The sequence below is a fragment of the Rhipicephalus sanguineus genome, chromosome 9 (assembly GCF_013339695.2).
Source record: "Rhipicephalus sanguineus isolate Rsan-2018 chromosome 9, BIME_Rsan_1.4, whole genome shotgun sequence".
Taxonomy (NCBI): Eukaryota; Metazoa; Arthropoda; class Arachnida; order Ixodida; family Ixodidae; genus Rhipicephalus; species Rhipicephalus sanguineus.
In genome coordinates, this window is record NC_051184.2 from 19,629,296 (window position 1) to 19,643,095 (window position 13,800).

General features: G+C 46.4%; 1 protein-coding gene across 3 annotated transcripts in view; it reads left to right on the plus strand.

Annotated features, from left to right (window-relative positions):
* Nucleotides 1–13,800, plus strand: part of LOC119404699 (microtubule-associated serine/threonine-protein kinase 3) — a 307,846-nt gene that overhangs the window by 92,925 nt on the left and 201,121 nt on the right. The window contains exon 1 of one of the 3 annotated variants that reach the window (XM_037671342.2): nt 12,076–12,096. The exons of the other annotated variants lie outside the window; for them this stretch is intronic. Coding sequence (XP_037527270.1) covers nt 12,091–12,096 — 6 coding nt within the window. The 5' untranslated portion in view covers nt 12,076–12,090. Of the gene's footprint in view, nt 1–12,075; nt 12,097–13,800 lie in introns of those variants that run through there. 3 annotated transcript variants of the gene reach the window in all.

The following is a 13,800-nucleotide window of genomic DNA, read 5'->3' on the forward strand; positions in this document are numbered from 1 at the left end:
CCCCGGAAAAAAAATCCTGGCTACGTGCCTGCATTCGCCTTAAGACGACTCGACGGCAAAAGCCATTTTTTTCTTCTCACTCGATCTATTGATCCTCCCTCGCCCCTCTTCCGAAAGCTTTCTGCGCGTAACGTGGTTTTGCACTGCCTCCAGGATCGGAAGAATTGCCAGCTATCTGCACCTCACGTGCTTTTGCACGGCCTCCGTGATCGGCGCACCTTTGACCAAGCGACGATGTCATGTGATGACGTAATCATGGGACGCACGTTATGTGACGTCAGGCTGACGCCAGAATGACGTCCTGATTACGTCACAAATTCTGGCGATCTGTGACGTCATGACGACGTCATGTGGTGACGCCATCACGTGATGATGTTCTTTTTTTTCCATCACTCGTGTTCGCGCCGCCGACGCAGGACGCCGACGGTCAATTTTCGCGTTTGATGAGGCATATAAACCTTGCGCCCTAAAGGGATTCTGAAGCACTTAAAAAAAAAGACTTTGGAGCGTGTAAGGGCAGTTTGATCTCTGCTGAATCCGAAAAGCGATGCGAGAGTTCTCAAAAAAAGAACGCAAATAGCACTTTATGGCAAAAAACGGAAGCTGTGGCCGCAGGGCTTCTTGAAATGCTGAGCGAACGCGGTGGCGTCATCCTCGGTATGCCGCGTTATCTGAAACAGCAGCACTGCTGAAGCGTAGCCTCCTCGATTAGCTCCGGCAACGGCACGTCAGGTGTTAGTCACGGAGGCCACGGTTGAAGATACGAGCGACGCTTGTTCACGTATATCGTTCGGCTGTTTGTCGTTATTCCAGATATCGTAATCCAGCTAAAGAACTTTCAGCTTCGCCATACTTATTTGAGCCTTTGTCACCTTAACAGCGCTCTCGCAGTTCGGATCAGGGTTGCCACTGACATTCGAGTAAATGTCGCCAAACGACGAGCAGAAAGTCGCCAAAAGTCGCCATTTTTTTACAAATTTCGCCAAAAATGTCGCCATTCTAGATATGTGCGGCATATCCTAGTAATAAGAACTTCCACTGATGTATAGCCCCGTAGAATACAATGCCATTCAAAGCCCTTAAAGTATCGACATTTCTCAATGCCAGGCTCATCGCCCCTTAACCATGGGAGTGCTTGGTGCACCTGGTTCTCCGACTAGCCGCAAGATGTGCGCGGAGGCGCAAGTATGAAAGGATAAAACGCTCATGATATCTTTCCATCCCTGTCCGCTCGTTTCAAAGGTAAAAGTGTGGTAAACCTTGGGCGAAAGCCGCGAAGGCGTTGTTGTACATCCCCTCATATGAAAAAAAGGATTAACAGGTTTATTGAAAGTAGTAAGACAGAATTCTTACAGGTATCGTTCATTAGTGAGTCTTATGCCTTTCAGTGTGAACTAATATGATACCGGATGCCACTGTCCCTTTCATTATAATCACTTATATCTACCCGCGTCAATCCAGTGCATTATAATTGAAGAGGTAGACATTGTAAAATGTTATATAGCAATTGTTTTCAATGCACACGTCCACCGAGAACAGTAGAAAATGCCTGAATAAATAATTTTTTTATTGCACGAACAGCCGCGTATCCGCCCATCTTCGCTATACGAGCTCGATTAGGGGATACTGCAGCAGTGAATAGGTCGCCCAGCTATTCAGAATAGTTGGAGCTTTGGCGGAACAAATGGCCGGAACACACGACCAACCCGTCATCTAGCCCCTTCAGAAGCGAAACTTTAGCGAAGCTCTGAAGCATCTAGATTAATCTAGATGAATTGAGTTAGAAGCATCTAGATGAATTGAGGAGATACACACGAGTTACAGGAACGGACATACAGAACGGCGCGCAATGTGCACCTCAAAACCCAGAAAGATACAGAGAATAGTGCCGCTCATTCGTTGGGAAGGCACTGAGCTTAGGATGCATAACTCAGTGGAGACCTAAGCTGAAAATCGCCAAAAATTCGCCATGTCGCCATTCATAATTTTAGGTCGCCACGGGCCTCTCAAATTCGCCAATTTGGCGAAAAGTAGCCACCATTGGCAACCCTGGTTCGGATCAGTCAGCGGCGGGAACCTTCAGTCGGAGCGCAGCACGTGCTCCGCCAATGGAACCGAAGATGACGTTGGTTTCTACGCCCACACTTTCGGCGCGCTCGCGTGGGCGGAGCAAGGCAAATTTTTCTTTCGCGTATTGTGAAGCTTCTGCTGCAACAACAGCGGAATCAATTACGACATCGTCGAGAATAATGTCGGTCCTTGCTAAACACCAAGTTTTATCGAATTCTAAAAACCTCTTCGGCATCTCTTTAAATAATATACCGAGCCATTAGCTACTACCTACGAGTGGATGACCGCTCTTCTCTCTCGTGAAGCATCCCGCATACCGCGGGCTTCCGCAAAACTAATTTACTTCGCGGTAGAGAAGCGCGAGGGAGTTCAACAGTCTATATGGAAGCTCCTCTACTTCGGGGATTATAGGTTCAGTTCTCCTTCTTTTTTTTTTTCGGTTGCGCAAACGCGCAGTTCCAGGAAGGGTCTTCTTTTCAAAAAGCCAACTCAGTCGGTGAACTCCGTCAGCGCGGCTTCACGGGAAGCTCGCCAACGTTTTTAGCCGCGATGACACGAAGGGGGTTTTCCACTTGTGTGGGAGCGCTGTGTGTTTGTCTACTTCGAACGTCGAGGCCTTATTTCTCCTCCCCGTCTGCGCGTGTTTTCGCTTGCGGAGGCGAGACAGAATGTGCGCGAAGACGGTCGTCGCTGCACACGGACGTGTTTGTTTCAATTTACTCGTTAAGTTAGCGTGCAGTGCCCAGAAAGTGAATTTAGACCTGTAAGTAGTCGACTCGTTTGAAGGGATTAACCATCCGTGGAATTGAGCATTTAAGGGATGACCGAATGGACACTGATCAGCCTAGCCCGAGGCGCGCATGCGCGAAGGCCTCGGCCGAGTGTCGACGTGTTGGCAAATTCAGTGGGAGTAACGACATTGAACGTTGGATTCATGAACCAATTTCACTACTCACTTTTGGACTTTCTGCACGAATCAAGTTTGTTCGTGTATCTTTGACAGCCTGTTCCGCTTTGCCTAAAGCCAAGCTTCCGAAATAAATAAAAAAGAGTCACAAGGTCCCTTATGCGCTTGCTTAAGACATCTCAAGGCGAAATCCACGTTGTTATTCTATTTCTTCTCAATTAATTGTATTGATCGCCCTACCTTTCAAAATTTTCTACACGCTGCATGGTTTTGCATTGCCTCCGGGATCGGTGCCGTTGGAAGCTCTCCGCAAATCACGTGCTTTCGCAGTGCCACGGGGATCGGCCCACCTTAGAAGCGCCGATGTCATGCGATAACGCCATGATATCACGTCACGTCATGTGGCCTCATAGTTCGTCGTAATGACGTCGTGATGATGTCACAAGCTTTGGCGACCTGTGACATCGAATGGTGACTTCATCAGATTATTTTTTATTGCGATAGCAATTATATGGACAGTCTCGGCTGGATTTTGCCGTCGCCGCCGTCATGCACCGTATATGTATAAGTATGTATATATATATAAAGGCCCCAAAGAAAAATAACTCAGAAAAATGCTTCCGAAGCGCGGAATCGAACCAGGGACCCCTTGCTCCGCAGCGAGCGGCGCTATCCACTACGCCACGAAACGCAGATCCTCCACGTAGCTAACGGCGAGCGTTATATACACACCATTTAGCGCTGGACGGACTCAGAGACAGCAGGCGATAATAAGCGTTTCTTCATTACCACCGAGGTGGCGCTAGGAGCCCGACGGGCGCATTTAAAAGTCGTCGGCGAGCTCGCTCGCTTCTTCTTATATTTGCGCATGGGAGAAGCTTGCCCTTCCGCTGTCTACTCGCGCGGTTTTCTCGTGGCGAGGGGTAGAGGAATGTTTCACGCTTTCACCGTGATGTCCGCGCTCATGTTACGGCGCGTACGAATGTCACTCGAGCTCAGGGACGCCGCCAAACGAACAAACAGAAGATGAGCGCAAACTATCAAGTGTCACAGCTCGACACTTGAAGCACGCTAGTTTCCTTCGCTGCTTCGGCCGCCTTTGCAACAGAAGCGCTGTTCAAACTGAGAGTATCCATTGGCGAGCCTCACTTCGTATAGCATTAGTTCCTTGCTATCGCATTCATTGCTTCGCCCTTGCGGCGAAACTGTGACTTTTTTATTTATTATTATTATTATTTTTTTTGCATCGCTCGTGTTGACACCGACGGTCACTTTTCAGGTTTGATGAGGCATGTAAGGCTTTAGCCTTAAAATACTGCTCGATCTTTCCAAGACAAGGTAACTGACATTCGACACCACCGCAGCGTGGGATAGCAGACGACGCGCTGACGATGATGATGATAATTTCTTTTGGCACCCCCTCTGTGGTGCGATCTTGTACGCGTTACAAAATAACCACGGAGGCGTGGCATTACATCCAGCCGCACGTGACCGCACATGCCGCACGCGAATGGCCCATTTGAACCGCGACAGACGTCACTGCTCTGCATTGACCAATCGCGTACGGTCACGTGCGGCTGGTTGTCATGCCACGCCTCCGTGTTTATTTTGTAACGCGTACAAGATCGCACCACTGATAAGAGGTAGCGACAAGCAGCCTCCTATTCTCTTCTCTTCATACAGTAATGTGGCGTTTTATCTATTGCTCTAAAGCATACCTTCTTTCTTATTTGTTTATTTTCTCTCTTGACAAAGGCCTCATTTCTGTGGTGCACACTAACGCCTGTGCTACACCGGTGAAAGACTCATAACTCCCGTTCTACCAATCTCTTCCATGCGCGACATGGTACTGCGGCGCCATCTGCAAACGAGCGTTCGAAGCTCCGACATCTGTTGAGGCGGTTTTTGACATAGGTGTCGTGAAGATCGATAGTGCGGTGGCAAGCCCAGGCGTTGTCTTAGCACCGCACTGTTTTGTTTCTGCTCCGAGAAGAAAGGCTTCGAGTCATATTCCATCGGTTATTAGATAATAGTAAATGTTCATGCGCTTTCTTGCTTCGACTATTATAAATTAGGTTACGTTTGAGTTATATCGAAGGCTTTCGTTTATGCTTGAATAAGAGCACTCGAAACACTAATGACGACAAACTCTTCAGTTGCTCTCATGTTCTCTTAAAGGGGCCCTGCGACACAATTTGAGCATGTCTTTTTCATCGGTTCTTCTGGCACTGTGGAATGCACCGATATTGTTGCGCAAGTGGCAACGCCGAAATCGAAGCGGTTATAATTTTAATTCACGGGATAAACTACCTTGATTTCGCACTATGGCGACACACATCGGCTATTTCTGTTACAGGAAGTGACGTGATGTCATGTGACAGTGACGACAAAGACCGTTTGTTTTTGATTGGCTTGACGCGACACGTGACGTGCAATATTCATATGGTGGTAGCTAGGCCATACTACGGAGGTCTAAGAGGAGCAAAACCCCTTTTTATGCTTTCTCAGAAACAAATGATTCCTGTTTCTAACTGATATATTTTCAAAACAACGAACACGACGCTAGGTGCGTTGTGGAATGGTAATCAAACGATACTCTTCCGCATTTTGTCTTTTGCGGCATCGAGCGACACCGGCCCCACCGGCACCTGCGAAACACGCAACGCTCAGTTCGGCACGGTGCTGTCAACGAAAAAAAAAATTCTAAACGCGGCCGACGCCTTCCGCGTCATCGGGCGTTAGCGTTTCGTCTGGGCCCATGGAGCCATCCTCGCGTTGCGCGGGGCTCAGCGACGCACTTTAAATTTGCAATGGCGTGCACGACATGCAAGCAATCACTGCGTCGCAAGAGCTCGCGCTCGAGGTCTGTTAGGTCTTCCAAACTCATTTTGTGCACTACACGACAAATCATGGGGGCGTCTGCTAGCTGACGGAATGGTTTGTCGTAAGCATGGTAACAACGCCGTCAAAAAGAGGTGTAGCATTGTACTGTGTGAAGGCCACCATGAGGTGACATTTCCGGTATGTCTTTATAAGACGCGCGCGGTGATTGGAACCGGTCTTTGACGTCAGCGGGAGAGTGAAATCCGAAAAAAAACGTTTCTCGTCGTCGTCTGCTTGAGTTTTGAACTTTGAGGACTAATAACTTCACTTTTCGTGCACCAATTTGCATAATTTAACGAACTAAAACGCTACCCCTGCGGCTTTTTTGAGTGCCGTAGACGGTAATAAAAAAGAAAAAAGGATTGGAAGCTGTCAAAGTGTTTCTTGAAAAAGAAAGAAAGCAAGGAGATCCACTGTGAACGTATATTTGTATAAATATGAAAGGTTATTGAGACATGCAGTAGAAACTCGATTTAACAATGTGATAACCATGCTCGAATTATTTCGTTAAATCGAGAATTTCGTAAAATCGAGAAAGGGCTATTCGGTCCTTTGAAATCTAAAAATCTAACGTAGCGACGTCCAAAAGCTACCACGAAATGATTTTGCGAAGCGGTTGACAAAGAGGTACAAGTCAGTAAAAATGAAGAAAAAAAGGGCTGGAGAGGGGGAGGTAATTGCGCAGTCATTTTCGAATGTCACGTGTGGTCTTCGCTAAACTGACGTTTAGAGTCTTGCTGCTCCTCAGTGAGAATTTTCTTCCTTATCGGGCACGAATCTCAAGTTTGTTTACATTTCGCATCGCTTCTTCCGGGAAGCAGATTTCTTATTTATTTGTTTTTTGCTACGAGGAGACTCGTCACGCGGCGAGCGTTTATGTGGAAACGAGGCGGTCTTATACGGCGAAATTTTAAATAGCGTCATCGCGGGGCCTCTGACCGGGGGAGGGCATTTGGGAGCCCTTTTTGGTTTTTTCGACACAACATTGGACGATATTCGCGCTATTCCGAAACAGAAGGCAACGAGACGACTCGCATTCGTGAACAAGACGACTATAGCATGCGGCAACAAGACGACTGTAGTATGCGGGAACAAGACAACTAGAAAACGACAATGAGACGACCAGCATGCGGCAACATCATGGCTAGGAGAGAATAATGAGATGACTAGCATGTGGCAACAAGATGACTAGCAGACGACAACGAGACGGCTAGCATGCGGCAGCAAGACGACTAGCAGACGACAACGGCATCCGCGATGCCATCTGTCGATGTGCGGCGGAGGCGCGGGTGCGCGTCGATATTTGCCAGACGAAAAATTGAACGGAGGCTGGCGCTGGCGTTGTCTGGGAGCGCGTTGTCGGTGAGTCATGGCATCTTATTCGGACTTGTCGCTGTAATTTCTTTCTTAAAGACGATAGTCTTTCTTGGGGAACTTAAACGCAGAAATTTTGGTCTGTCTGTCTGTCTTTCTGTTGGTCGGCACGTCCCTCGATTCAGCCACTCGGCCAAAGTTGAACCACTTGCCCAAGGGCCAGCCGTCTTGAACTGGTACGGCTGTTCATACTTGTGAACGTTGTCGATCAAAAAGTAAATATCATGCATATCTGAGGTGCAACATCACTAGGTAAGTATTAGGTGGCGTGTTCCTTTAATAGAAAATGCATACATACGTAATTTTAAGGACCCTAGTTTCTTAAGCTGCGCTGAAAATGCATAAGAATGGAAGCTTGAGCGAGTTGGTATGCGTTCATCTTTGTTGAAACAGCGCTCACTAGACGACGACGAAGTAAAAGAAGGCACAGGACAGGCCTTCTTTTACTTCGTCGTCGTCTAGTGAGCGCTGTTTCAACAAAGCTGAAAATGCGACTGCGCTGAAATTTGCCTTCCTCCGTGCCCTTCGCACGAGCTCATTGTTGTGTTTCGGTTTCGGTTCTGTATTGCACTGTACGAATGCCATGGGTTGGTGTTGAAAAACTTTAGTTTTGAGAAGGCCAAGAAAGTGAAAAAAAAATATTTAAAAAATGAAAAAGCAGCGTTGTGGGCGGCCTTCAGGCTGCCGGTTGTGGGCGCCGCTCTGGCGTTCCTGTTTTACCCAGGCGACGTGTAAATAAAAGAGTGTGTGGAGAGTACTCGTTGAGTGCGGACGTTTCTCTGCTTCAGCGCTTCGCGCCAAACCGCGTTTTCGGGCTGGCTGGCGTCCCCGCCGGTCGCGTTGGTCACCGCCGGTCTTCGCCTGCTGCTGCGCCGGGACTACCAGCACGCAACACAGCACTCATTCGTACAGTGCAATACAGAACCGAAACCGAAACACAACAATGAGCTCGTGCGAAGGGCACGGAGGAAGGCAAATTTCAGCGCAGTCGCAGTTTCAGCAAAGATGAACGCATACCAACTCGCTCAAGCTTCCATTCTTATGCATTTTCAGCGCAGCTTAAGAAACTAGGGTCCTTAAAGTTACGTATGTATGCATTTTCTATTAAAGGAACACGCCACCTAATACTTACCTAGTGATGTTGCACCTCAGATATGCATGATATTTACTTTTTGATCGAAAACGTTCACAAGTATGAACAGCCATACCAGTTCAAGACGGCTGGCCCTTGGGCAAGTGGTGTAACTTTGGCCGAGTGGCTGAATCGAGGGACGTGCCGACAAACAGAAAGACAGACAGACAGAAAGACAGACCAAAATTTCTGCGTTTAAGTTCCCCAAGAAAGACTATCGTCTTTAATAAAAGGGGTCTTCAAAAAGCCCGGGCGCACCGATAAGTGCCCTGGGTATTGCTTTCGAGACCGGCGTATGGCGCCTTTTGATCTCGGAAGCAATATTCCAGTATGCGGCGTCTATCGTATTCTGCGACAGATGGTGCCACCAGTCTGCAGGCATGGCAGAAGCAGACGACACGATCGCTGTCGTCTCTCTTTTGTCTCCCTAAGTTTCGTGTTGTCCTCCAGTTCTTACAGTAACCGATGCGATCACAGAGTTTACTTTCATTTGTCACGCCTTGCGTTCAGTTTATCGACCGTATATTCAAACGCAGAGTTTTTTCCCTTCTCATATCGCTTTATTTATGCGATGTTGCTCACTCTAGTGCACAAGAACGTGATGCTTCGATGATGATTGGCATCTCCTTTGAAACCGTGCGGCTATAAGTTGTCGCCTATCCTGTTTGTCGTAATTAGGTATCATTTCATCTATTGCTGTTAGCGCAATAGAATTTCTTGCTTTCTTCATACAAGCCCTGTTCTTTTTTTTTATGCACTCTTGTCAACGCTCGGTTCTATCAGTTGCTTCACTGTTTGCTTTTTCCTGTCTTTTGTTGTTGTTGTTGTTGTTGTCGTTGTTGTTCAGGAGCAGAAGGGGCAGAAGGAATTAACTTTATTGACAAAAACCAGTAAGTTTAGGTAGCCGGGCCTAGGCCTCGAGCACTCTAAATGTTTCTTTTTTTTCCTTGTTTCGATTGCTGACGAGCTAATGCTTCCTTCTGCTTTGAATCCCAGATCCTAGATTGACATATCCTGGAATTCCATTACAATTCGTTAACTAGTTTCCAGTCTTTTGTCGCAGCGGACACACGCCTTGTCTTTTTGTGAATATTTTGTCTCCATTATGCTCTTTTGTCTTTGGCCAGCGAGTTCTGGCTTCAAATGTAGTAAAGCTATATCAGAGCTCTGGCCCAGCTGCTGCTGACAATGATGTGAGGCTGAGACATTTGTACGGGGCGGGCAAATCTAATGCGCCCTAGCCAAAGAATCGGTAAAACAAGAAAATACACAGTCGTGACGTATCTCGCGACACCTGGCGACCGCGCTGTGATACTCGACTTCTTCATGCTGCGATGCCAGAAGGCGACACCAGTCTTTTGCCGCCCTCTGTTTGGGCAATCGAACTCTCCGCTGCCGCCGTTAAACGTGCATTCGGGCGTGGTGCTGCCGCATTGGCGCAAAACGTGGCTTACACATCCTGCAGTGCTATTCAGCCCGCGTTTAGACAATTGCTCAGCACTGTTTGATTCGTGGTGAGGTTGTCTTGCAGAAAGCGCTTAATAATTAGGTGACCTAATTTAGTCTATCGCTTCTCAGAATTTACGAGATTTTTGCGCAGTTTTTTGGCTAGTCAGGAGAGGCTTTTCTAGAGGAAAATACTGGCTAGAACGCCAGCACATTTATTTCTAACTTAGCGAATGGTGTCTCAAACCCAGCTTTGGTTTTAGAATTACTGCTAAATTGATACGCATGAAGCATCAAGTTGACACACATTCCGCCATCGCAACATTTGCATACGAGAACCGGATTCAAAATAATATAGGAATTTGAATACTTGATCATTTATATATTATCGCACATTTATTGATATGGGCAGCCCCTCAAGTCCCTGCCTGAAAAGGGAGTGATGGTCTTTGTGCAATGTGTGTTGTATATAATCTTATTTCATCTTCCAAGGTTGTAATGTTTTTTTTCCCTGTACATACAAGTGGCGTGCAGATAATGTCCACAGACTGTTATCTGTGTTACAAACATCCAGGTGTTCGCAGAATGCGGCACACAACAGATTGTAATTGAGTGTGAATCAAATTACAAGCGCCCTTCGGTTCGTATTGCGTGTCTGCGTACTTCCAACATCCCGCGTTACGTAGGTGTGTTCGTTAGAGGTGGCTTCACCGCATCAACAGTCGCCTTGCGGTGAAGCCGTCTTCGTGTATTCTAAAGTATTTGCCGATTATGCTCCCTTACTCGAAGACACCACGTTTTTGTCGCCAGAAAAACTTTGCAAAGACTAATGCTGCCGTGTTTGACATAGCTTTGCATTGTACCCTGGCGCTATGAAGTTGTTTTCTTTTTTTTAATGGAATACATCACGAGACATACGCGCCTTGCCGCTAGTTTGATTGGATTAGTTCGAATAGGCAAGTAGTGTTTGCGCGGTGGACCGAGAAACGAAATGGACAAACTTGCGTTGCTTTCAATAATGTCTTTAATGAAAACCTGTCGGTGTTTTTACATGTCCTCCCGGCAGGCATACCAGACTTAGCTGTTTTGGAAATCTCGGTGTTGCCAATGTTTGAAGAAGTGGACTGGTCGTCAACGTGTCATCTCATAAAGCCGTCCTTACTTAACAAAGTATCCTGAAACAGTGGCTCAGAAAACCTAGCTTCCGTATACAGTGTGGGACAAACTTACGTGGAACATGGACGCAGAATACCTACTCTGCGTGGTGTTGGACAACCTTATATCGAACAGTAACCCACAATACCGTCCTTATACGTCCGTTTTGCAGTAAGGATCCGAGTACTAAGTGAATGGGAAAGTGTAAGCTTGGAGTTCAGTGCGGGATAATTTTTTGGGAGAGTCTGTACATATTTTGTGGCAAGTTTTGCAGCAGGAATTTGACGAGACCGAAGCTATCGATGGAGCATTAAGATAGCAGAGTGTGAGGTTGACATTTTCTACTGGTGGTTTTCAGTGTTAGCTTTATGTTTAGTCTCGTATTGATTACAGTATTGCATAACATTGGTTGCGTTATGGGCACCCACATTTAAGGGAACGTTAAAGAACCAATAGTTGTGTTTATATTTATTTGTTTGTCAAAGATCAGGCGTTTCTGATATGGCAGTCTGATCTTTTATCGGGGTCACTTGCCATGTCGCGCTGCCACATTTCACTGTTGCCTGGATACGAACGCATATGACCGTCGTTGTTGCCTGTAGCAACTGAAGTGTTGCGCTTGCTGAGCACGTGGATGAAGGTCCTATTCCCGGCATGGAGGAAGGACACAGTTGGGAGGCAGCATTGCGCAATTAGAAAGAAAGAAAGAAAGAAAGAAAAGAAAGAAAGAAAGAAAGAAAGAAAGAAAGAAAGAAAGAAAGAAAGAAAGAAAGAAAGAAAGAAAGAAAGAAAAGTTGTATGTCAGGCATTCTCACGCCAACCCTCGTTTGCCACCATTTTCCCGGTAGGGCACGGGCTACTAATATCTATCGGATGCGGCTGCAGGCTTGTACAGTGCGCAGTTCGCGCTGCGAGCTTTTCCAGAATGCAGTGCAGCTGTGCGCGGTCATTGTTACGCTCGCATGGGTGTATATATAGGCTCACGATAGATCGGCCAGATTATATATTTTTGTCTTTAGTCACAATACTGTGAAACACTGCAGCTGACAATCTACACTGTGGAAAACAACACCGGGGGTGTGCGAGTCTGCCTGGCGGATCCTGCCAACACCTTCTTCACCCGATGACAGTGCGTTTCTTGTATATATATATGTTTCTACCTTTTTTAACATGCCTGTATTTAGCGAATGTTTTGCGCGGTGGTCCTTACTTTTAAAGGGACACTGAATTGAAACAATCAGTTAGTTTAGATTGATAAATTACGCTCTGAAAACTTTAGTGTCGTTAATTTCACCACCATATGCCTGTTAATAGAAGTGAAAATCCACGTCAAAAACTTCACTTTTAAATTTCTCGCCGAAATCTGCGATGGTGACGTGACGGATTTCGACGTGTTCTTTCTTGTTTCGGCCTCATTGGCTCAACGAAATTTCCTGAAACTTGGTATGTTAAGTTTGTAGGCCCCTAAGGAGGACAATGTACATAATCTTTACCGATTAGCAACAACGTAGGCCCTAAGTAGATTTCGTCGAAATCTGTGACGTCACGGTGGCTGGTGCGGGAACTTCAAAGGGGCGTCGCCACCCGCATTTTCTTTTTGCGCGCTTTTTCACTTATTAGGTGTCTTTTCGCAGCAAGTTTGGTGTTTTTGGTATCTTCAAACAGTAATGTACTAATACGAGAAAAATAGCTTTTTCTTTAGTGTCTCTTTAAAATTTCATCGGGTGCAATACCTTGAAAATCGCACGTATGAGCTTTCACACCTTAGTGCTGGTTTTTGTGGTTTGGGTTAGCTTGCAGTTATCGTTCTTGTATTTGTGTATTTGGGAAGGGGAATGGGGCGGGGGAGGGGGGTCTTTATTTACCGCTGTATGCACGTTTTGGTATTTCTGTTTTTGTTGCTTTTGTGCCGTGGCCGTATGGATAATGACTATTATACTGTGAATATGCTCTTCCACGTCACCGATACGGTGTGCCGCGAATATTCATATTTTTATAGCAGGCATTGCTGCTTAGTATTTGCACGTAGGCGGGAAGGTAGGCTACGTTAGAGCGGCCTAAAAATTTTTTTTCGAGGGAGGGGGGTGGTGGGGTGGAGAGGATTCAGCCATACTTTATGTATGTCCGTGCGCGTATATATGCACATGCAAAACTGAAAATTTTCGGGTGAGAGGAGGGGAGGTGTTTGAACCTCCTCCCCCTCCCAGCTACGCCTGTGCTGTTGCAGAAATTTCAACTGCCCATTTTCTCGCATAGGCACAAACTTGCACATTGTTTGAACAAACACCGCACTTAGTCTACAAAAAAAAAAAGACGAAAAAGAAAGAAAAAGAAAGCACGAGAAGAAACAATCTGCAACAATATCGTAGGTGGCGTTTTAGTGGTTCTGTGCATTCTTTAGTATATACGCTTTATCTTAGCGTTGTGACGGCCGGTCCTTGGGTAGGCGGACTATTTTCCCAGCGACGTCACCATTTAATAACAACAACGAATGATAACCAGCCTTTTCTTTCGGAAATACAATTCATTGCTGGATTGGACGGCAGCACACTGATTGAGCCTGTCGTAATTTTCTAACGCTTGTTAGCCTTGTCAAGAAAACACTTCTTTCAGAACAACAGGTGGTCGAAATTAATCCAGAGGCCTCCACTACGGCGTCCCTCGTAATCATGTCGTGGTTTCGGGACGTGAAACCCCAACAATTATTATTATTATTGTAACGTGTGGCTTCATGGATAGCAAGGGCTGACTTCTGGCCTTACTGGTACGACGTATCTGAAGCGTTTAGCGCAGATTTATCAAGACGGGACAAGAAGGGATAAGACGCACACAG